The following is a 22381-nucleotide window of genomic DNA, read 5'->3' as shown; positions in this document are numbered from 1 at the left end:
CTTCAAGGTACTGAATGAGGATTTGGAGCCACTGAGATTATGGGTTTCTTGGGTCAAAACTAAGATCTCGACTTTCAATGACATCTTGGATGCTGCTATCTTGTCTGTACCTGTTTGTGTTGAGGATGTTGAGGTGACGGAGAGGTTCGCTTACCTTGGCGGTGATATTCATGTCTCTGCTGGCTGTGAGCCAGAGGTCAATAGATGTCTGGGTCGGGCCTTGGGAGTCATGGATTCACTAAATGATGGAGTATGGTACTGTCGGTACCTTTGCAGGAGAACGGAAATCCAAGTCTTCAGGTCTTTGCTGCTTCCAGTCTTGCTCTACAGACTCTTGAGACTTGGACTCTGACCAGGGATCTGAGACGGAGACTTAATTCATTTGGCACCATGTCTCTTTGGAGAATTCAGGGGTATCGCTGATTGGACTTTCTGTCCAACAAGCAGTTGCTGAGAGGGACTCAAATGAGATTTGTTACCTGCATAGTCCGTGGAGTGTAGGCTGTGGCTGTATGGACATGTGGCTCATTTTCCTGATGCTGATCCTGCTCACCAGATTCTCTCAGCAAGGGAGCCTCATGAGTGGAGGAGGCCAATGGGCTGACCACGTGCCTTGTGGTTGCAGCAGGTTGATCTGCATCTCAAGAAGATGGGGATGGGCCAGGCATCTCTCTGGGGGATGGCCAGATGGAGACCCCTATACTTAAGGAAAGTGGACACAGCGACGTGTTGCTCCGGCGCATGCTCCCATGTCTGACCTGACCTGACCTTATTATAATATTCCGCTTCAAAAGAATGCTACTTAAATGAATGCCATAACACCGTTGCAGTTTTAAGCAAATGTTCAGCCAGGATACATACAAATATACAATTAACAAATGGGTGAAGATTCAAATTATGTTGTATCTGATGCAGTCCTCATTAACTCAGAGCACCTTAATGTTGTCACATTCTGATCCAGAAAACAGTGAATTAGAAATCATCAAATCTGAAAGTAACTAAAGTATTTTTTAATACATCATGAGAAGAACAAGTATTCATTATAGTCAATAGTTTATCATGATACTCCCACTACCTTGACAGTGGTGCCATTTCTCTGCTTGTGTTTGCTCAAAGCTTGCAGCAGAAATACCAAAGTCTGCTCTGCAGATGAAATGTTGTCGTGAAAGAAAACCTGGGCTTCAGGCCTGGCTTTCTCCACCCAGCTGTATTCCAGAAAAGAGATAGATTGCCTGGAAGGGTAAAAGACAGTTATCATTAACACTAATCACTTTTGTAATTCATTGTGCAGATAAAATGCAAAATAAGATAAATAAATAAAAATATGAATAGCAAGAGTTAAAACCTGGTCTTTCTGAAAGGTTGTAGCACTTACTCTGATATGTTACTTCGAATTGGAGACAGTATAAGGAATTCTGCTTTCCTGTTTCCTACTCCCACAAAGTTTTGCACCAATGCATCTGTAAACTTCCACACATTCTGGTTATTCCGGAATATTCTTGAGGACTGCACAAGCAGTGACACCTGGAGGTTGGTGTTCAGTTGGCACGCTGAAGGTGAACCTGCAAGAGATACCATCTATCAGGAAGCATGATGAATATCAGAGAAAAAGGTGTTGCTATGTTTGGTGTTCCCATCTCAACACTTGTTTAACATTAAGTAAAAGGTGATCTTGTACTCAGTTCTTCCTGCCCTTCATGTAGACCAGTGGTTCTCAAGCCGTGGCGCACGAGCCGCATGCGGCCCAATCAGTACACTGCTGTGGCCCAAGTGACATATTGTTTAAAAAAGAAAAACATAAAGATGCCACGAGTTTTTTTTGTTTTTTTCCTGGACCAGAAATTGGGTAATAACCATTGACCGTGATCTAAAAAGTCAGGTATCTGGGGTACAATTTCCTCACAAGTCCAAATTCTTACATATTGTAAATTTTCAAATTGCATCTTGAAATTAATTACTTACTGGGTTAGAAGTATTACAGAATATATATTTGCAATGCATTACTGTTAGATAACAGATACAAAACTTTTTTAAATGGATACACAGTAAGTAAGTTGTATGAGTGCAGCCCACATAACACATCGAGAGCTGCAAGTGTGGGCCGCTGTGGTGAATCGGTTGTTCATTTTTATTCCTAGGACCAGATGCCCAACTTGTCCTAAAGGTGTGTTGAGAGTCTGCCACTTGGCTACTTTTCAATCCGATCTTTCTGGTTTCGTTTTATCTTCGAATACTTGTGGCAAAAGCTCCACAGAAAACATGCTACCCCCAACAAACACACACACACTAGATAATGTCCTTTAATGGCGTGATGGCTGATCACAGTGCTGAAAGCAAGGCAGAATGCTTGAACTTGAATACGAGCCTCGACAATGTATACAAAAAAACCCCAAAAAAACAACTTCATCTTCACTTCAAAGGCTTGTATCTCTGACACAAACAACTTTCCACATTCGTAACTCTCCCCTCATGACTACAAGCTTAGAGTAGGTCACTTTCTGGGAAGGTGTAGAAAGCCCTGTGCAGATTGGACACTGCTTCTATATGCAGTCCCAACAGCACCAGTAAACACATACTTGTACGCAGCTGCCCTGGCCTTCCCACTATGTATGTTGCACTGGATGATATGCCATCCCGAGCACACCTTTTCTTTGCAGCAGATCTCCTTCAAGGTAATGTTCCGGATCCTGTTCTATTTCTGGTGAGAATCAAAGATATTTCATCGCTCATTACAAATAGCCTGTTTTATTACACTGTCAACTCCACTTTCTGCTGCACATTCCTGCTCTCTAATAATGGACAGTCTGCAGCTGCATCTTTGTCCACAGGTCTGGAGAGAATGAAGCTCTGATCACATACATAAGTAGGTAAGGCTTCTGAAAGAAAGGTCAGCATACTTCCTCCTTTCTAGGAAGACAAAACTGGCAACCTTTTCAGTACCTCAGTGGTTAATATCTGATGAAAAGCAATCTCACCAGCTCCATAGCCCTTTAATCAACAATCTTTCTTTGGTTGACAATATTGCAAATATCGACTCGAGGGTTAGTTGCCATTCGCGGATCCTACACTCAGCTGAGACTCAGCAAAGATACTTAGAGCAATAAAATACCTTTGTCTGCATTGCCATGAAGTATGCCTCCCAAATGGAAGCACGAGCTACACTAACCAACCAAGCTTTACATTTTATAAAAATATCTCATCTAATTTTTTGGAATATCACCACAGCAGAGAGGCCTTGCTTTCTTCGACGTACTTCATTAAAGAGCTTGTTCCAGCTGCTCTCTCTCTATTATCTATTCCTCTCAACCTTGCCAGGCCACTCACACTCCTTCACTAAACTTGTTCATCTTCCCAGTTTTAAACTTTCTGCCCACTTCAACCAATTTGTGCTTCTCTTTTGAAATTTCTGGAACCAGTTTCCTTACTTCGTCCCATGCTTCATTTAGTCTTTCAAAATGGCTGAACACTACCACGTCCTATCTAATACCAAATCAATCTGCAATCATTTCTACCCCAAGTAACCGTTCACCTGCAATTTCTCATAGATAGCTCTTTTGTGACATGTTGTAATTATGTTATGTGCAAACCATCTATTTTGCTCATACAACAGCCTCAGGGTTAGGGTTAGGGTTAGGGTTAGGGTACATTTGGTGGTAGCCAGCTGGTATTTCAAATAATCTCCCTTTCTATGAATGATATGGTGTACGATGGAGAATAGTAGTATGGTGTCAGTAATATGGAGAATGCTATGTTGTGATCAATAAAATTTCGTTCAAGAATGACAAAAATTATAACGTGCATTTCCAAGACTGCCGAAGCACATTGCCCACTGAAGGTGGACCGAGAAGGGCACTCCCGGCCTCTGGACAGGAGTGCCCACTTGTAATAATAATGAACGGCAAAATAAATAATGTAAAAATACAAGTCATTTATTGTTATTGCCATTATTGTCGTTTCCATTCTCAACATGGCCATAAATAGCAAAAAAAAAAAAGTGTTGAAAAGTTCTACTTTAAAAAAAAGTTCTCTAAAAGTTCTCTAAAAAAATTACTTGAATATAAATGCAGAATGCAAACTGCAATCCTCTATCAAAAAACCTACAGGTGAATAAACTATAATTTACAACCTCATTTCTGAGCAGTTTTGGCAAAGAAAATAATAGCTTTGGTTGATAACTTTATTCACCACTGTCGGTCGCTGAGCTGATCACCCATACAAGAGAAAGTAGCAGTATCGGTAGGAGGAGCATGGTTGTGCAGCGGATAAGTCTTCCTGCCATGTTCAAATCATTACTTGAAGCTGAAACAATCATCAGGAAATTATTAATACCAATAAATTATTCATAATGAGCAGACACCTGCAGAAATTCCATGTAATGTAAAATGTGACTTAAACAACATTATATAAAGAACAGTTAAATATATCATGGGAATTTAATACTTTCTAGCGATGTGCTCCCTAAAAGATGTTGCTTGGTTAAATCACCCACCCCAAGTCTTAAACTCCTCGTCCACCATGTTCTCAACTCTTCCCCCAACCCCAAGTTCTCAACTCTGCCCCCAACTCCAATTATCAACTCTCCCCCCTCCCCCAACCTCAAATACTCAACTTCCCCCAACCCTCCCAGCCCCCAACGACAAGTGCAAGTATTCAATCCCACCCAACTCCCAACCACAAGTTGGCAAACCCCTTCCCGCTCCACCTTCAAACCACTCCTCACTCCACCTTCAACCCACTCCTCACTCCACCTTCAACCCACTCCTCACTCCACCTACAACCCACTCCTCACTCCACCTTCAAACCACTCCTCACTCCACCTTCAACCCACTCCTCACTCCACCTTCAACCCACTCCTCACTCCACCTTCAACCCACTCCTCACTCCACCTTCAAACCACTCCTCACTCCACCTTCAAACCACTCCTCACTCCACCTTCAACCCACTCCTCACTCCACCTTCAAACCACTCCTCACTCCACCTTCAACCCACTCCTCACTCCACGTTCAACCCTCTCCTCACTCCACCTTCAACCCACTCCTCACTCCACCTTCAAACCACTCCCCGCTCCACCTTCAAACCACTCCTCACTCCACCTTCAACCCACTCCTCACTCCACCTTCAACCCACTCCTCACTCCACCTTCAACCCACTCCTCACTCCACCTTCAACCCACTCCCCGCTCCACCTTCAACCCACTCCTCACTCCACCTTCAACCCACTCCTCACTCCACCTTCAAACCACTCCTCACTCCACCTTCAACCCACTCCCCGCTCCACCTTCAACCCACTCCTCACTCCACCTTCAAACCACTCCTCACTCCACCTTCAACCCACTCCTCACTCCACCTTCAAACCACTCCTCACTCCACCTTCAACCCACTCCCCGCTCCACCTTCAACCCACTCCTCACTCCACCTTCAACCCACTCCTCACTCCACCTTCAAACCACTCCTCACTCCACCTTCAAACCACAACCCCGCTCCACCTTCAAACCACTCCACACTCTATCTTCAAATATCATGGAGGACAAGGACATTAGGAGACATCAGTGTAATTTTACATGAATTATAAGGGACATGAGTAATGTAATGTATTTACAGAGATGAAAATTCTGAAGTGAGAACAATGGGTTTATTTAACACACAGACAACAAAGGTCTGAAACAGGAACCGGTCACATGACTCCCGGGTCTGGCCCCACAGCACCCCCGATACATACTAGCATAAACTACTCCACAAATCTCATCTCATTCCTCACCCCCCCCTCCCCTACACATCAGTATATACAGGCCGGAGTGCAGGAACCTTTCTCGGAGAGTAAATGGAGTCGAATGTGCTCACTCTCATTCATGGTCTGGTATCAACTTCCATCTGCACCAGGATCTTATTGATTGTTCCTCCAACCATAATTATAGCATCGGAGCTCTTGGTTGCAATGGAGAAGACCTTGTAAAGTTCCTCACTTGTGTCCTGGTTACAAAGCTGTGTTCAATTGTACTCGCAATTCATGACCTACTGTCCACTGCATCAGGGTCCATGCCAATGTAATATTAATGGGATATGCAAAAGACAAGTTCCTCAACCTGGAATGAGGACAATGGCATTTCAAGTGTCCCCGCTTACCACAGCTGTCAAGGGTATAATTCCTGTACCGACATTGGCAAGCTTGATGATTACCACCACAACGCCAACACGCTACACCAGATCAAATGTGAGCTTGACTGCCTGCAGAGTGAGGGAATCATCTTGCCAGTCGAGTATTCTGACTGGACAGCACCTATCATGCCAGTACTTAAAGCAGATGGAACGGTGCGCATTTTAGCGGACCACAAAATGATGATTAACCACTATTCAAAGCTGGATGGCTACCCTTTGCCCAAAGCAGATGATCTGTTAACCACTCTCATTGGTGGCGAGACATTCACTAAGCTCAAACTGACCAATGCCTATGCTCAAATGGAGCTGGATGACAAATCCAAGCCTTATACGTGCATCAACACTGTTGCAAGCCAAGACTGCAACAACATATATCTATGTGTAGAGCAGATGCCAATTTGGCTGGTCTGGTCATGCAATGATACTTATATGTGTAAGCATAAAATACTCAATACATCTCAAGTAAACAATAGAGAAACATATTAATGGTAGATTGAATTTGAGCTTGGGTTCCCCACATCTTGAGCCAGGAGTTCATCAGATGGGAATGATAACAGGCCGAACCTGGGCACATCATGAAATCAAAACAATGGACACAACGACAAGAAAGCTACTAACCAGTAATATGCACTTCCAAGAAGCAAACATAGGGAGACTGTACTTGCCAAAACAACAAATGGCATCAGCATAAACGAAAGATGGTCAAATACGACCAATAATTTAGTCTCCTGTGGAATTTGCAGATTTACATCACAAATAAAGCTAGCAGTCTTTAAACCGAGGCTGGGTGTTGGCAAGCCTAAATCCAACCTAAGCTGGATGTTGGCAAGCTCAAGGATGAGAGGGTAGCTGAGGAGTTTTCGAACAGGCTGAGTGGTGATTTGGGGGGTCTGGGTGCTTTGGGGGGTCCTGAAGAGTTGTGGAGTGCCTTCAAGCCCACCCTCCTTGATGTTGCCGGTGGATGTCTTGGAACTCACAGCAGGGCAAAGAAGAATTTTGTCTCTCAGGGGACACTGGATACCATTGACCAGAGTTGCAGGGCCAGGCTGAATGGCAGAGCTGAGCTGTTCAGGGAGCTGAGGCGTAAAACTGTACATGTGCTAAGGGTGGACAAGGAGGCCTATGTGCGAGGAATCTGTGAGGGGTAGAGTATCACCTGTGGACAGGTGATTCTCATCCTGCTTACAGGGGAATTCGTGCATTGCGTTCATCCAAGCCCATCCCTCAGCGTACTGCAGTTGGAGCAGAGAGTGGTAGGCTCTTGACAGAGGAGTCCGAAGTGAAGGCCCGCTGGGCCGGTTACTTTGAGCGATTGTACCAGGCTGATCCACCAGCTGTCGAGTTGGATGTCAGGGGTGTTGCAATCCCTGTTGCTGACCCTCCAATCAACTGTGGTCCACCTTCGCTTGTGGAAACACGGGCTGCGGTGAACCGGTTTAAATGGGGTAAAGCTCCAGGGATCTGTGGCATCCGTGCTGAACCTCTCAAGGCTGGTGGAAATGATGCACTCGTGTCATTGCATGCAGTTCTGTGCTCTGCCTGGAACACAGGCATCATCCCAACTGACTGGAAGAGGGGCCTTGTTGTCCCTCTCTGGAAAGGGAAGGGTGATCGCCAAGACTGCAACAACAACTGAGGGGTATCTCTGCTCTCAGTGCCGGGCAAGGTCTTTGCTCGAATAAATATTGATAGGGTTCGCCACCATCTGCTTGATCACCAGCGTCCAGAGCAGTCAGGCTTTACACCAAAGAGGTCAACGATTGACCGTATCCTTGCTCTTGGGGTCCTCACCGAACGCAGACGAGAGTTTCGGCAGGGGCTGCTTGCAGCCTATGTTGATCTCTGTAAAGTATTTGATTCAGTGAATCGGGATTCCCTCTGGAGGATTCTTGGTCTTCGTGGGGTGCCACCAAAACTGATCGATCTGATGTCTGAACTCTACTGTGGTACTGAGAGTGCTGTGAGATGTGGTGGTACCATCTCTGACTTATTTCCAGTTGTTACTGGAGTTCATCAGGGGTGTGTACTGGCCCTTACACTTTTCAGCACTTTTATGGACTGGATTTTAGGGAGGATGTCGGAGAGATCAAGCTGCGGTGCATCGTTTGGGAATGTCACGATCTCTGACCTTGATTTCACAGATGATGCAGTCATCTTTGTGTGCGAAGACTCGAGATATCCTGTTGGGGGCCCTCAATGCGCTGAATGAGGAGTCAGAGCCGCTGGGATTACGGGTTTCCTGGGTCAAAACTAAGATCCAGGCTTTCAATGACATCTTGGCTGCTGCTGTCCTGTCTGTGCCTGTTTGTGGTGAGCATGTTGAGGTCGTGGAGAGATTCACTTACCTTGGCAGTGATATTCATGCCTCTGCTGGTTGTGAGTTTGAGGTCAATAGACATCTGGGTCGGGCCTGGGGAGTCATGGATTCACTGGATAATGGGGTGTGGCTCTGCCGGTACCTGTGCGGGAGGATGAGTCTGAGTCTTCAGGTCCTTGCTGCTTCCAGTCTTGCTCTATGGATGCGAGACTTGGACTCTGACCAAGGATCTGAGATGGAGACTTAATTCCTTTGGTACTATGTCTCTTCAGAGAATCATTGGCTATCGCTGGTCGGACTTTGTGTCCAACGAGCGGTTGCTGAGAGAGACTCAAATGAGATTTGTTACCTGCATAGTCCGTGAGCGTCAGCTGCGGCTGTATGGACATGTGGCTCGTTTTCCTGATGCTGATCCTGCTCACCAGATTCTCTCAGCGAGGGAGTCTCTGAGAGGAGGAGGCCAATGGGCCGACCACGTGCCTCGTGGTTGCAGCAGATTAATCGGAATCTCAAGGAGATGGGGATGGGCCCGGAAACTGCTTGGGGGATGGCCAGACGGAGGCCCCTGGAGTACCGGTGGAAAGTGGACGCAGCGGCATGCTGCTCTGGCGCATGCTCCCATACTTGACCTGACCTGAGTCTTTCAACAACAAGCAAAAGCCAGATGTGGTCAAAGACAAATCAAATAAACTCAACTTTATAATAGACATTGCAATTCCATCAGACAGGAACATCTTGATTTTGGAAACAGAAGCTCTGTTGGGATTTCGAACTCAAAGTTCAAACATGAAAAAGAGCAATCAAAGATTGCAGACCCTCACCAGGACTTGTCTTGTGTGGTGTATTTTATGTGGTTTATTTTGTGAGGCGTTTGTGTACTGGTGTGTTCCATAATTAATAACAGACATAATGAGAACTGTCACTTTATAACTGCTGGCAGTGATGACCGGGTATGAAGATGTCCCGCTTTTGATGCAACCCCACTTTGATCGGACACTTGACCCTGACCCATGATGTTATTATCATTCATTTGAATTCAGAATGGGAATAAAAAATAAATTCAATTCAAATCAAATGGAAGAACAAATAGGTGCAGTCTTGCATTGGAGTCATCAGAAGTAACCCAAACAAGCAAAAAGCAAAGATGAAGTCATCAGGAGGAACCTTGACAGGATTCGGACTTCAGATGGTACTCCTCTACCCTCAAACCCATCCAGGCGATGTAGCATAATTCAAAAAGTTGCGGACGACTTCTGACAAAATTAGGTGGATGAGTTAGTTAGGTGGCAAGAACAAGAGGATTCGATTTTGACTTTGGTCCATATCCAGATCTGGCCTATGAGTGAGATATAAAACGTAAACCATTGAGCCTGGCAGAAGTATGCACACTACTGAGTGCTGTTCTAGTTTGCTTCATTTTTTCCGATTAAGAGTAAGATCATTAAACTGTGAAGACATGGATCAGTGAACTACCAGAGAAATGTCTGGTGTTGTGTCGCTGTTCTTTGCAATTGGCTGATTTGTTCAAGCTCAGAGAGCATTCAAACATCAATTCCATTCCGTATGAATGAAGGTTTGTCGTTTTTAAAGGTTCAGAAAATTAATAGCACTGCTTCACCTAAAAGTTTTTTTTAGAATCAAAGCTAGTAGTGTGGTGTGCTGTTTACATAAGTGATGTTTTTTTTTTTTTAATTTAAGATGAAAGAGTTCACTGATACACACTCATCACCAAACATTCTGTTCACATGCTTGAAATGTTGTTGATTCCTGTATTACATCATTGGCTCATTCCTTTGAAGATCATTTCCTTTCAATATAGGACAGGGCTTGACAATACAGAAAAAAAACTTGACAATATAGCACAAGGCATGATTTAACATGAAAAATTGAATGGAAACACAAACAGCAACACAGGAACAAAAAATATAACAGAAAGACACGACGGATCTGGTGTGGGAAACTTAGCTTTGATGAAATGGAAAGGGCAACTGCTGACATATTATATATATATATATATATATATATATATATATATATATATATATATATATATATATATATATATATATATATATATATATTTCGGCACGCCCCTTTCTTTGTTCCACCATCAGATTTTTGTTACTGCATGAAATTAAACAAGCTTTGACATATATAGTAATCTGATGGTGGAAAGTCTGATGGTGGAACAAAAAAAGGGGCGTGCCAAAATATGAATATAGATGATATTATTGTCTTCCTTAAGAGGCCCCTCAAAATTCGTTTTGATGATTATGGTAGTGAAACAGTTATTGTTCTCCATTTGCAAAATGGGAAGAATTATTGCACAAAAAAGAAATAAAAATGTTTCCCATTTTTTCGAGGACCACTAAGATGAGTTCGTAAAACCTTTTGTAGAGAATGTTATTATTAATCACTATACGCCATAGTAAATTGCTCATGTTATTGAGCTGTCAATAAGCTATCAATCATAGACATATAATAAACTCACTTGAGTATTCATATCTCTATTTCAATGCGTAATATCAAGCGGTACCTTCATGATGACCTAATAAAACCGGTCTCGATGTCCGTCCGTCCGTCCGTATATCTGTTCACAATCAAACCGATCGTGATGCATTTTAAGGCTTTCCGAGAGATTTGGAGAGTATACCTACACTCCCGCACGGTGGTGTTTTTATTATTCCTACTGCACTTCATAGATTGTGGATGGATGCGCAGATCCCAGGAGAACAACTAAAGCTGGACAGAACAATTCATATTATCGATGGATAAAAATGATATTTATTTGATATTATAATAAATTGTTTATTTAAAATATCTTCAAATTTTGTGAGTTTTTAGTTTGTTGTGAAATATTAGGTCCTCGGGTCTCCGCATAGTGGCATACAGGCTTCAGTCATACTTCTGTTTACTTCCGCAGAAAATCACAGAACCATCCGATCGCCATGCTGTTAACAGTTTCAGAATCAGCTAAAATCTACAAGATATGAATATGTAGACGAAACTGATCCAGCCAGCTAAAATCTACAAGATATGAATATGTAGACGAAACTGATCCAGCCTTTTTGATCACTTTAAAGTGTGGTGCCCTGTAATTTTAATGCGCTCTATGGATCCTCCTGAACTCACGAATGGTACACGTTGTGTAGTCACTAAACTACGTGGTAATGTCATCGAAGTGGAGCTACTGTGGGACAGTCGAAGGGGAAAACCTGAATGATAATCGATGGATAAAAATGATATAATATATTGTTTAAAATACATTCATGCTATCTGTCTTTTACCATATGTTGCCAGTGACGCCCGTCCAAGATGGGCACCTTTACTAGTATATAAATATACACACACACACAGACTTCTGCACGTTACAGACTTCTGACAAAATTGCTATCTCCTTTGAGCTCAAGGTAATTTGTGCAGTGCTTACACTATTTGAAAATAAAAGGGTCGTAGCTTGCAAGACTGCATGGAGTGATCGAGCACCCCAAATAATTTTGAGGTGTACACAAAAATATATAAAAATCCATTCACCTGCTCGTTGAGCACCCGCAATAATTTGTTGATACCCACGTAAGGTACTTGAGCATGAAAGTCTGATTTACACTACAGTATACTCAAGCAATCACTTGTATTGCAAAGCCAAACGCTGACTGTTGTGTTGTGGATGGTGGTGCTGCCCTCCATCAATCTCCGTGGGTTCTTCAATGCACATATAATGATCTTGCTGATCAGTTCATCAAACACATTCTGTCAAGGCACGACAGTTATGAAATACATCTGGTCTTTGATGGTTCCAGCTTCGATCGGTCGACAAAAACAAATGAACAGCAACAACATCAGAATACTGGTCGGGTGGCCGCTGATGTTACAATCACTGCAGATGTTGGCACACGTGTATCAGTAAAGAAGGGAGGGTTCCTGCTTAATCGCTCCAATAAAAGTCAATTGATCAAGCTACTATGTCAGAGACTGACTGAGCGTCGTATATCAAACTCTCAATGTGAGGATGATGCTGATGGACCCCTTGTCAAAACAGAAATGTCTTGCCCAAACTGGAAAATCTGTAGTTGTGGTGAATGATGACACCGAAATATGCATTATGTTGATGCAACATGTGAAAGCAACTATGGGAAATGCATTCTACACAACATTGATGAAAAAGCGTGCAAGAGAAACGGCCTGTAAAGCATCAAGATTCAAACCAGTGCCAATGTGGTCGAAGATTCAAACCCCCGTGGCCACATTGCAGATTCCTTCAAAGCTTATCCTGTTAGTTCATGCCTGGGGAGGCTGTGACACAATGTCTGCTACCTACGGCAAAGGGAAGATGAAGATCCTGCAAACTCTGAAGTCTGATATTGTTCAGGAAGCTGTTTCTTGCTTTGGAAACTTAGAAGCCACTTGCGAGCAGATTTGCACTGCAGGCAACACCATTATGCTGAGTATTTACAATGGAAAAAAGGATGATACGCTCACAACATTGCGTCATGCCAATTGGCATTTGATGGTACTGGGCAAGAAAAAGCGAAAGCTGGAACCCTGGCCCCGACTGGGCATGCAGTGTATTTTCATTCACTCAGGGTGCATCACCAGGTACATCAAAAGGCTACACTAAACCTGGATTGCCTTGATCCGACCGAGTGGGGATGGAGATTTGAGAACAATAACCTCATTACAATCAAGACTGATATTGATACTGCACCAGAGTTTATTCTAAACCTTGTGTGCTGTGGCTGCAAATCAACATCAAGGAATGCATGTGGTACAATGGTGTTTAGCTGCAAGAAAAATGGACTTGCGTGTGTCCCTGCGTGCAATGATTGCCAGGGAGTCTCAAGCAACAATGTTTCAGCAGACCAAATGGACGTTATCTTGGAAGATGATGTACTCGAAAATATGTAGACATCCACAAACTGTCATTGCTGGTTTGGTTTGATCGTGGAGCTTTATTGGAATTTCGAACGGTTTCAAACTTTTCCTTTTATACAGTAAGGACTCAACATAACGCTGATGGTCTGCCCTTACATTGTAGAAATTGCATTTGAGAACCAGATATAAACCACCTTAAACCGAATACCACCTCATATCGAACCTTGTTACATTGAGTCCCCACTGTATCGAGAAGTATTCATGTTCACAGCATATTTTTAAGTTATGAATGCTTAAGGCACTATTTATATATAGTTTCATACTGTCGGGCTTATACCTGTAAGATTTAGTAATAAAAGATTTTTTCGTGAAGTTGAATGTGTCTCGCCTTTCTCACACCTGATGGTATTTTTACGTAAATTGCCCCCCCCCAAAAAAAAAACAAAACAAATCAAATTTCAAATTTTTGCCTGAACAACCTCAGCGTGAGGCTCCTAATATATCAATCTACATATGATATGGCATCATTGAGCCAAAAATCAGCTTTGGTATATTTTTTGGAAGATCAAACCCCTATCTCACCCAGATGAGTTCCTGTTTGGTTCGCTGAGAAAATTATCCAAGTCTTTTGTTGTGCACAGCCATTCCCTCAGGTACTTTTCAAGTATTTTTTTAGCTTATTTAACAAGCTCTAGAATCGACAGAGCTGTATAGTTTAGTCAGACAAAACTGTCTAATCTGACATCGGACAGAGCCATCTCGTCTGGAGTGAGACAAATATGTCTCATCTCTAATTGTACAAAAACATCTAGTCTGGAGTTAACCAGAGTCTTCTATCCTGTAGTCAGACAGTTTCTAGACTGGAGTCAGATAGAGATGTCTCGTCTGGAGTTGAATGGAGCCATCTCGTGTGGAGTCAGATAGAAAAACTTAGTCTGGACTTGGACAGAGTCCCAGACAATTGCAGTCTGTTGGGTGTTCAGTTGTGCAAAACATCACAACTTAGTCCTCAAAATGTGATGCTTGTGTCTGTTCATTATAACCAGTCCATTGTGACTAAAAAAAAAAGAAAACCTGAGTCAAAATTTGCATTTGTAAACTATATTATCAATATAAAACAATTATTAACTGTAATTTCATTCATTTCATTTTCATTTGATTACTATTTATGGAACCATGTTGTTTACTGAATGATCATGATTGAACCAAGAAACCCACTATTTTAGCCTCCTCATAAGTACAACAGAAAGGCAAACAGATGAACAGTACACGTGGCATTCAGTCACACATCATGTTCCAATTGTGATTCAAACTAATTTGCTGCCAGTGGGGCTTTGTGCACAGCTGAGGCATACTGTCCCAGCATAACGGATGGTGTTTGTTCCTTTAAAACAGCATAAAGGAAAGGGTAGAAGTAAAGGGATTTGTAAGAATGAGACAGAAAGGTCCCTAGAGGCTAGTATATGGACCAACACTCAAATGTGGTAATGTCCAACTATCATCTGGTTTTACAAAAACTTATATCAATGAGCAGACTTGAGAAATAAATAGCGACAGAGAAATATGAAAGAATGATCTTTTTAATGTAAGTATTCCCCCAATGTATCCCAAAACGCCAATGCTGACAATTGAACATGTTTTAGTGTACTGTGCCTACAAGTGTAAATATATATCCGAAATAAATGCAAAGTTGGAAAAGTAAAGATTATTGCTAAACAATATGAAAGAGAGGTAAGTAAATATAAGATTAATAGACTACAATAACACAGACAACAAATGAGAAAAAGTTGGGTCAATCAACAGAGAAAACATAACAAATGGGAGAAAAGGGAAAGACACTACTGTGTCATCTGGATAGGCTTTTCCATTGCAGGAAGGAAGAGAATGGCTAGTTAGGTTGTCCGACTGTCTTCGTCTCCTCAGTGCATTTCTTACTACATCCAGCCACCTCGTTCATCCATGAGCTGAGACTTTGTATTATAAAAATTTTTTTAAAGGCAATTCCAACAAGTAGAAATTTTCAGGATTTCAACTCGAGCCAATAAGATGTAGTTAGTTTGTAAAATATGTCTGTTTTGTCTCTTCTAACTCTTTAGAGATGAAGTTTTGCAGACAAACTAATGCTAATTTAATCCCCAACTCTGGAGATGATTCCCCTCCTCTCTCACCAATGGTTGAAAGCTCTCAATCACAAAAAAGAGGTTAGGACCATCTCCCTGGATATATATTGGGAATGCGACAGTCTGACATCCTGCTTTACTTGCCAAGCTCTATGCCCTAGCTCTCACCTCGTTGGAGCGAAAGCTTTGGGATAAAGTTGTGGGAAGGCACAGATCAGGGGATGGGTCTTAAAATATTCCAAAGCCCTTGTATATCCCGTGGGGCACAGTCAAGACAATTATTAAGAAGTGGAAGGCGTATGTTACCACCAATACCCTGCCTAGTTGGCCCTATCTCTCAATGGTGAAGAATCTCTTAAAAATTAGAGTATCTGGATCCAGATGTGAATCTTCACCAAAATCTAATCAATTGGTCCTTGTCACACACTCAACATGTTCACCAAGTTTCATCCAAATCCATTGACAACTTTTTGAGATATCATGCAATATTGTTTTTTGCCCCATCTCTCAATGGTGAAGAAACACTTGATAATTAAATAATTCTCGTATCAGGATCCGGATTTGGAACTTCACCAAAATTGAATCAGTTCTTCCTGGTGACACTCCCAACCTGTCCACCAAGTTTTGTTTGAATCCATCTATAACCTTTTGAGATATTCTGCTATATATCGTTTTTGACCACATCTCAAAATGGTGAAGAATCACTTTTAAAATTCTCATAGTCGGATCCGGATTCAGATCTTCACCAAAATTAAGCGTTGCTGTCCTTGACCAGTCACCTACATAGACAAAAATATTTGAGAACGATTGCTTGAAAACTGTGGCCAAAAATTGTGTGACTAATAGACAGACAGACAGACAAACAAATGCTTCAGACTAACATACTTAGAGAAAAAATAATTTCGCCAGGTCATAAAATTACCATCATGATGAGATCCTGCACCATGATACATGTCATGTCTGATTGTTGTAGTGAACCCTACATTAACCAGTGTAGCAAATTTGCTCCAAAAATTTGCCATTCATTGGGTATTTGACAAGTCTAATTGGAAATTGTTTTGCTAATTTAATCGCATCCACTTGTTCGAGGGATTCGTACTTTCCGTGTTGGCGGAATCCGATACCAGGAACATATAAAGCAATGTTTCTCGTTTTGTAACATTTTGTTCCATCACTCAAATTAAATCAAATGTAGCTTGGAAGTTGTAACGGTAATCCAATATATTTTTGACAGGCTAATTGCACACTTTGCCAATCTTCAGTTGTCTGGAATCCATTGGTGATAATAAAAGACCGCAAAAACACTCCTGGAATTTTGTAATTTATCCAATAGCTTAACTCCTGGAGCCTGCAATGTTCTTTAGGCAACTAAAAATAGAAAATTGAATGGGGTGCCACAGAATAACATATAAGAGTTTAGGGTGCCATCAGTGAAAAAGGTTGAAAACCACTGCTTTCCTTCATCGTTGGTGGCAGAAAGGGCCACCACCACCCATGTGTGCCCTGGGGTCTCCACCACCATAAAAAAATGGCACAGAGGATGTGTTTTAATAAAATGAATGTTGGGTTGTTAGCAGGAAACAAAATGTTTCTGGGATTAAAAAAAAATTGTAAATATTGATTGTGAATAAACTGTACAACTGCACTGTAACATATACAGTGCCTATAGAAAGTCTACACCCACTTTCAAAATTTTCACCTTTTGTTGCCTTGTAGCTTGGAATTAACTTGCATTAAATCAGACTTTTTCCACATTTAATTACACATCATAACCCACAACCTCCAAGTGGAAAACAAATTCGACAAATTTCAGAAAATTTATTAAAAATACAAAACTTGAATATATTGGTTGGATAAGTGTCCACCCTCCTTATAATAGAAATTGTAAATTAGTTCAGGTGTAACCAATCACCTTCAAAATCACACACTAGGTTAATTGGCCTCCACCTGTGTTAAATTGAAGTGATTGTGATTATTTCAGAATAAAATCAGCTGTTCCTGTCGGTCTTCTCTGCTGGGTAGTGCATTTTGGAGCAAAGACTCAACCATGAGCCCCAATGAGCTTTCAAAAGACCTCCGGGATAAAGTTGTGGAAAGGCACAGATCAGGGGATGGGTATAAAAATATTTCAAAGCCCTTGTATATCCCGTGGAGCACAGTCAAGACAATTATTAAGAAGTGGAAGGCATATGGAACTACCAACACCCTGCCTAGATCTGGCTGTCCCTCCAAACTGGATGAACACGCAAGGAGGAAACTGATCAGAGAAGCCACCAAGAGGCCAATCAGGTCAGGTATGAGAGCATGTGCCAGAACAGCGCGTCGCTGCGTCCACTTTCCGCCGGTACTCCAGGGGCCTCCGTCTGGCCATCCCCCAGGCAGATGCCAGGCCCATCCCCATCTCTTTGAGATGATGGTCAACCTGCTGCAACCATGAGGCACGTGGTCAGCCCACTGGCCTCCTCCACTCATGAGACACCCTCGCTGAGAGAATCTGGTGAGCAGGATCAGCGTCAGGAAAACGAGCCACATGTCCATATAGCCGCAACTGACGCTCACGGACTATGCAGGTAACAAATCTCATCCGAGTCTCTCTCAGCAACCGCTCGTTGGACACAAAATCCGACCAGCAATAGCCAAGGGTTCTCCGAAGAGACCTGGTACCAAAGGAATTAAGTCTCCGTCTCAGATCCTTGGTCAGAGTCCAAGTCTCGCACCCATAGAGCAAGACTGGAAGTACCAAGGACCTGAAGACTCGGACTTTCGTCCTCCCGCACAGGTACCGGCAGCGCCACACCCCATGATCCAGTGAATCCATGACTCCCCAGGCCCGACCCAGACGTCTATTGACCTCTGACTCGCAGCCAGCAGAGACATGAATATCACTGCCAAGGTAAGTGAATCTCTCCACGACCTCAACATCCTCACCACAAACAGACACAGACAGGACAGCAGCATCCAAGAAGTCACCGAAAGCCTGGATCTTAGTTTTGACCCAAGAAACCCATAATCCCAATGGCTCCGACTCCTCATTCAGCACCTCAAGGGCCCCCAAGAGGATGTCTAAAGTCTCCGCAAAGATGACTGCATCATCTGCAAAATCAAGGTCCGAGATCTTGACATTGCCAAATGATGCACCGCAACTTGATCTCTCCGACGTCCTCCCTAAAATCCAGTCCATACAAGTGCTGAAATGTGTGGGGGCCAGTACACACCCCTGAGGAACTCCAGTAACAACTGGAAATAAGTCAGAGATGGTACCACCACACTTCACAGCACTCTCAGTACCAGAGTAGAGTTCAGACATCAGATCGATCAGTTTTGGTGGCACCCCACGAAGACCAAGAATCCTCCAGAGGACATCCCGATTCACTGAATCGAACGCTTTACAGAGATCAACATAGGCTGCAAGCAGCCCCTGCCGAAACTCTCGTCTGCGTTCGGTGAGGACACGAAGTGCAAGGATACGGTCAATCGTTGACCTCTTTGGTGTAAAGCCTGACTGCTCTGGATGCTGGTGCTCAAGCAGATGGTGGCGAACCTTATCAAGAATTATCCGAGCAAAGACCTTGCCCGGCACTGAGACAGCAGCGTCACCCCTCGGTAGTTGTTGCAGTCTTGGCGATCACCCTTCCCTTTCCAGAGAGGGACAACAAGGCCCCTCTTCCAGTCAGTTGGGATGATGCCTGCATTCCAGGCAGAGCACAAAACTGCATGCAATGACACGAGTGCAGCATTTCCACCAGCCTTGAGAAGTTCAGCATGGATGCCACAGATCCCTGGAGCTTTGCCCCGTTTCAACTGGTTCACCGCAGCCCGTGTTTCCACAAGCGAAGGTGGACCACAGTTGATTCGAGGGTCAGCAACAGGGATTGTTACACCCTTGACGTCCAACTCGACAGCTGGGGGATCAGCCTGGTACAAGCGCTCAAAGTAACCGGCCCAGCGGGCCTTCACTTCAGACTCCTCTGTCAAGAGCCTACCCCTTTCTGCTCGAACTGCAGTGCTCCGATGGATGGGCTTGGATGAACGTAATGCGCGAATTCCCCTGTAAGCAGGACGAGAATCACCTGTCCACAGGTGATGCTCTACCCCCTCACAGATTCCTCGCACATAGGCCTCCTTGTCCACCCTCAGTGCACGTACAGTTTTACGCCTCAGCTCCCTGAACAGCTCAGCTCTGCCATTCAGCCTGGCCCTGTGACTCTGGTCAATGGTATCCAGTGTCCCTTGAGAGACAAAATTCTTCTTTGCCCTGCGGTGAGCTCCAAGGCATCCACCAGCAACATCAAGGACGGTGGTCTTGAAGGCGCTCCACAACTCTTCAGGACCCCCCAAAGCACCCAGACCCCCCAAGTGTCCACTCAGCTTGTTCGCAACTCCTCAGCTACTCTCTCATCCCTGGGCTTGGCAACATCCAGCCTAGGCTGGGATGGTACCATTCTCCAGGATTTAAGGTGCAGCTTTAGAGTTGCTACAACAAGCCTGTGGTCAGTATTGAGGAACTGAGCACTCCGGTAGACCCTGCAGTTCTGGATCATCCAACGACCGTCAATGAGGACATGGTCAATCTCCTTTGCCACACCGCCAGCGTTGGAATACCAAGTCCAGCGATGAGCTTGTGGGCGCTGAAACCATGAACCAGCCACCCTAAGTCCATGACTTCTTGCAAAGTCAAGGAACTTAGTGCTATTCGAGGCCAATGGTAACTTTGAAAGAGCGACGGGCATTTATGGCAATGACTGGTCACTGTGTGCATGTGACCACAATATCCTAAGCACCCCACAAATCTGGCCTGTAAGTCTGGGTAGCAATAAGGAAGTCGTTACTAAAAAAAAAAAAAAAAAAAAAAAAAAAAATAGCCCACCTTCAGTCCCGTTTGAAGTATACAAAAAAAACACTCTTGCAGATTCTGAAGAAATGGCTGAAAATTTTATTTTTTGCACGAAATGCAAAACGTTAAGTTTGCCGCAAACCCAACACAACATATCACTCAAAGAACACCATCCCTAATGTGAAGCATGGTCGTGGCAGCATCATGTTATGGGGATGTTTCTCATGAGCAGGGACTGGGGCACTTGCCAGGATAGAAGGGAAAATATATGGCGCAAAATATGGATAAATCCGAGGAAAACCTGCTGCTCTCCGCAAGAAAGCTGAAATTGGGACTGAAGTTCACTTTCAGTATGACAATGACCCAAAGCACACAGCCAAAGCTACACTGGAGTGGCTAAGGAACAAAAAGATAAATGTCCTTGAGTGGCCAAGTCAGAGCCCCGACCGAAATCCAATCGAAAAATCTGTGGCATGACTTGAAGGTTACTGTCCCTCAACGGTCCCCATGTTACTTTACTGAGCTTGAACAGTTTTGTACAGAAGAATGGACAAATATTGCCAAATCATGTTGTGCAAAGTTGGTCGAGACCTATCCCAACAGATTCACAGCTGTAATTGCTGTCAAAGGTGCTTCCACCAAGTATTAACTCAGGGGGGTGGACACGAATCCAACCAAGATATTCTAGTTTATTATTTATAATAAATTTTCTAAAATTTGCAAAATTTGTTTTTCACTTGGAAGTTGTAGGTTACGATATGTAAATAAAAGGTGGAAAAAGTCTGATTTAATGTGATTTCATTCCAGGCTATAAGGAAACAAAAGGTGAAAATTTTGAAAGAGGGTGAAGAAGTTATGTTGTTCACCTTCCGTCAGCAAATTGATTGGTTCAATGGTTGTACTGTATTAACAATTATCATAGTAATAATAAGGATAAGACCATGCTCCTCCACTCTGGCCGAGTCTAAAGCATCATCGGCTAAGTGAGAGTGAAAATAACCCCTGAAAATGTATAATTAAGGCAAAAAGAAATCTAAATACAAATGGAACTCAATTATGTAGAATGGTGTGAACTGCACGTACACATTAGTCCCACCCTCCTCAAAGCCACTCCAACAGGGAGTGGTTTTTTCCTCGTAGTAGCAAATACCCATTCCCTACGGGAATGTGACTCATTAAAGAAAGAAGCTGAGCTGTGCAACAGGTTAATCTTTGGTGAGATTTGAGTGTGTATATATATATATATATATATATATTTCAATTGCTCCAAGAAGTATTGCCATATATAATTTTGTGTGCTCCTTTCGTGTCTTTCTAAAAGGTTCCTGCTGTCGTGGAATAATAAATGTTACTGTTTTAAGCTCCATGACCGCTTCTTATTATTATTATTCTTCTGCTGCAATCCTGGAAAGACGACCTTTGAAAACATGAACCTTTGTGATTAAATGGACACTAATTTTTGTTCCAAGTAAGTACATTATGTATTCGCTTTTCAACCTTACATTATTAGCTGAGACGATTTTATATCGCCTTGTGTTTCACTTTTAACAAATTAGATAGCTTAGAGCCCTAGAGGTAAACACACTCATCCTGGAGTTATTTACTCTCTCTGAGTTTGAATCTGAACACAGATAGAATGTCACACAGCAGAGCGATGCATCAATGTGTGCGTCGTTCATTGGAATGATATTAAGAGGAACTGTTGGTCAGCATGTGTTGGTGGACATCAAAGATCCCTTGGTCTCTTTTGTGAAGAGCAGGTGAGTTATCACTGGCACACTGAACAAATTCCAATTTGCAGGGAAGGTAACAGCAAACCAACCAGCAAAACAGAGAGAGAGAGAGAGAGAGAGAGAGAGAGAGAGAGAGAGAGAGAGAGAGAGAGAGAGAGAGAGAGAGAGAGAGAGAGAGAGAGAGAGAGAGAGAGAAAGAAAGAAAGAAAGAAAGAAAAAGAAACAGAAACAAATCAACCTAATCATGTTCCATGTTTAAAAGCTTGAAAATTGAAACTGGTTAATTGCGTTTCTTTGAAGTTTAACGTTTCCTGGCTGTGTGGGAAATAAAAATGGAAAATGTATTATAT

The 22381-nt window shown here is 43.0% G+C and overlaps 1 protein-coding gene across 2 annotated transcripts in view; it reads right to left on the bottom strand.

The window, feature by feature from the left end:
- Window positions 1-22381, bottom strand: part of LOC147018083 (uncharacterized) — a 357617-nt gene that overhangs the window by 317941 nt on the left and 17295 nt on the right. For both annotated transcript variants that reach the window (XR_015062269.1, XM_085897420.1), the window contains exons 4-6: window positions 4186-4299; window positions 1376-1562; window positions 1076-1232 (exon numbers count right to left, since the gene is read on the bottom strand). Coding sequence is in view for 1 of the 2 variants with exons in the window: in XM_085897420.1 (XP_085753546.1) it covers window positions 1076-1232; window positions 1376-1562; window positions 4186-4299 (458 nt within the window). In the remaining variant the exon portion in view is untranslated. The remainder of the gene's footprint in view (window positions 1-1075; window positions 1233-1375; window positions 1563-4185; window positions 4300-22381) is intronic.

This window comes from Eptatretus burgeri, chromosome 10 (genome assembly GCF_056783735.1).
Source record: "Eptatretus burgeri isolate ZD-2024b chromosome 10, Ebu_testis_v1, whole genome shotgun sequence".
Lineage (NCBI taxonomy): Eukaryota > Metazoa > Chordata > Myxini > Myxiniformes > Myxinidae > Eptatretus > Eptatretus burgeri.
The sequence above is the reverse complement of the archived record's forward strand: the minus strand, read 5'-3'. Positions and strand labels throughout refer to the sequence as shown.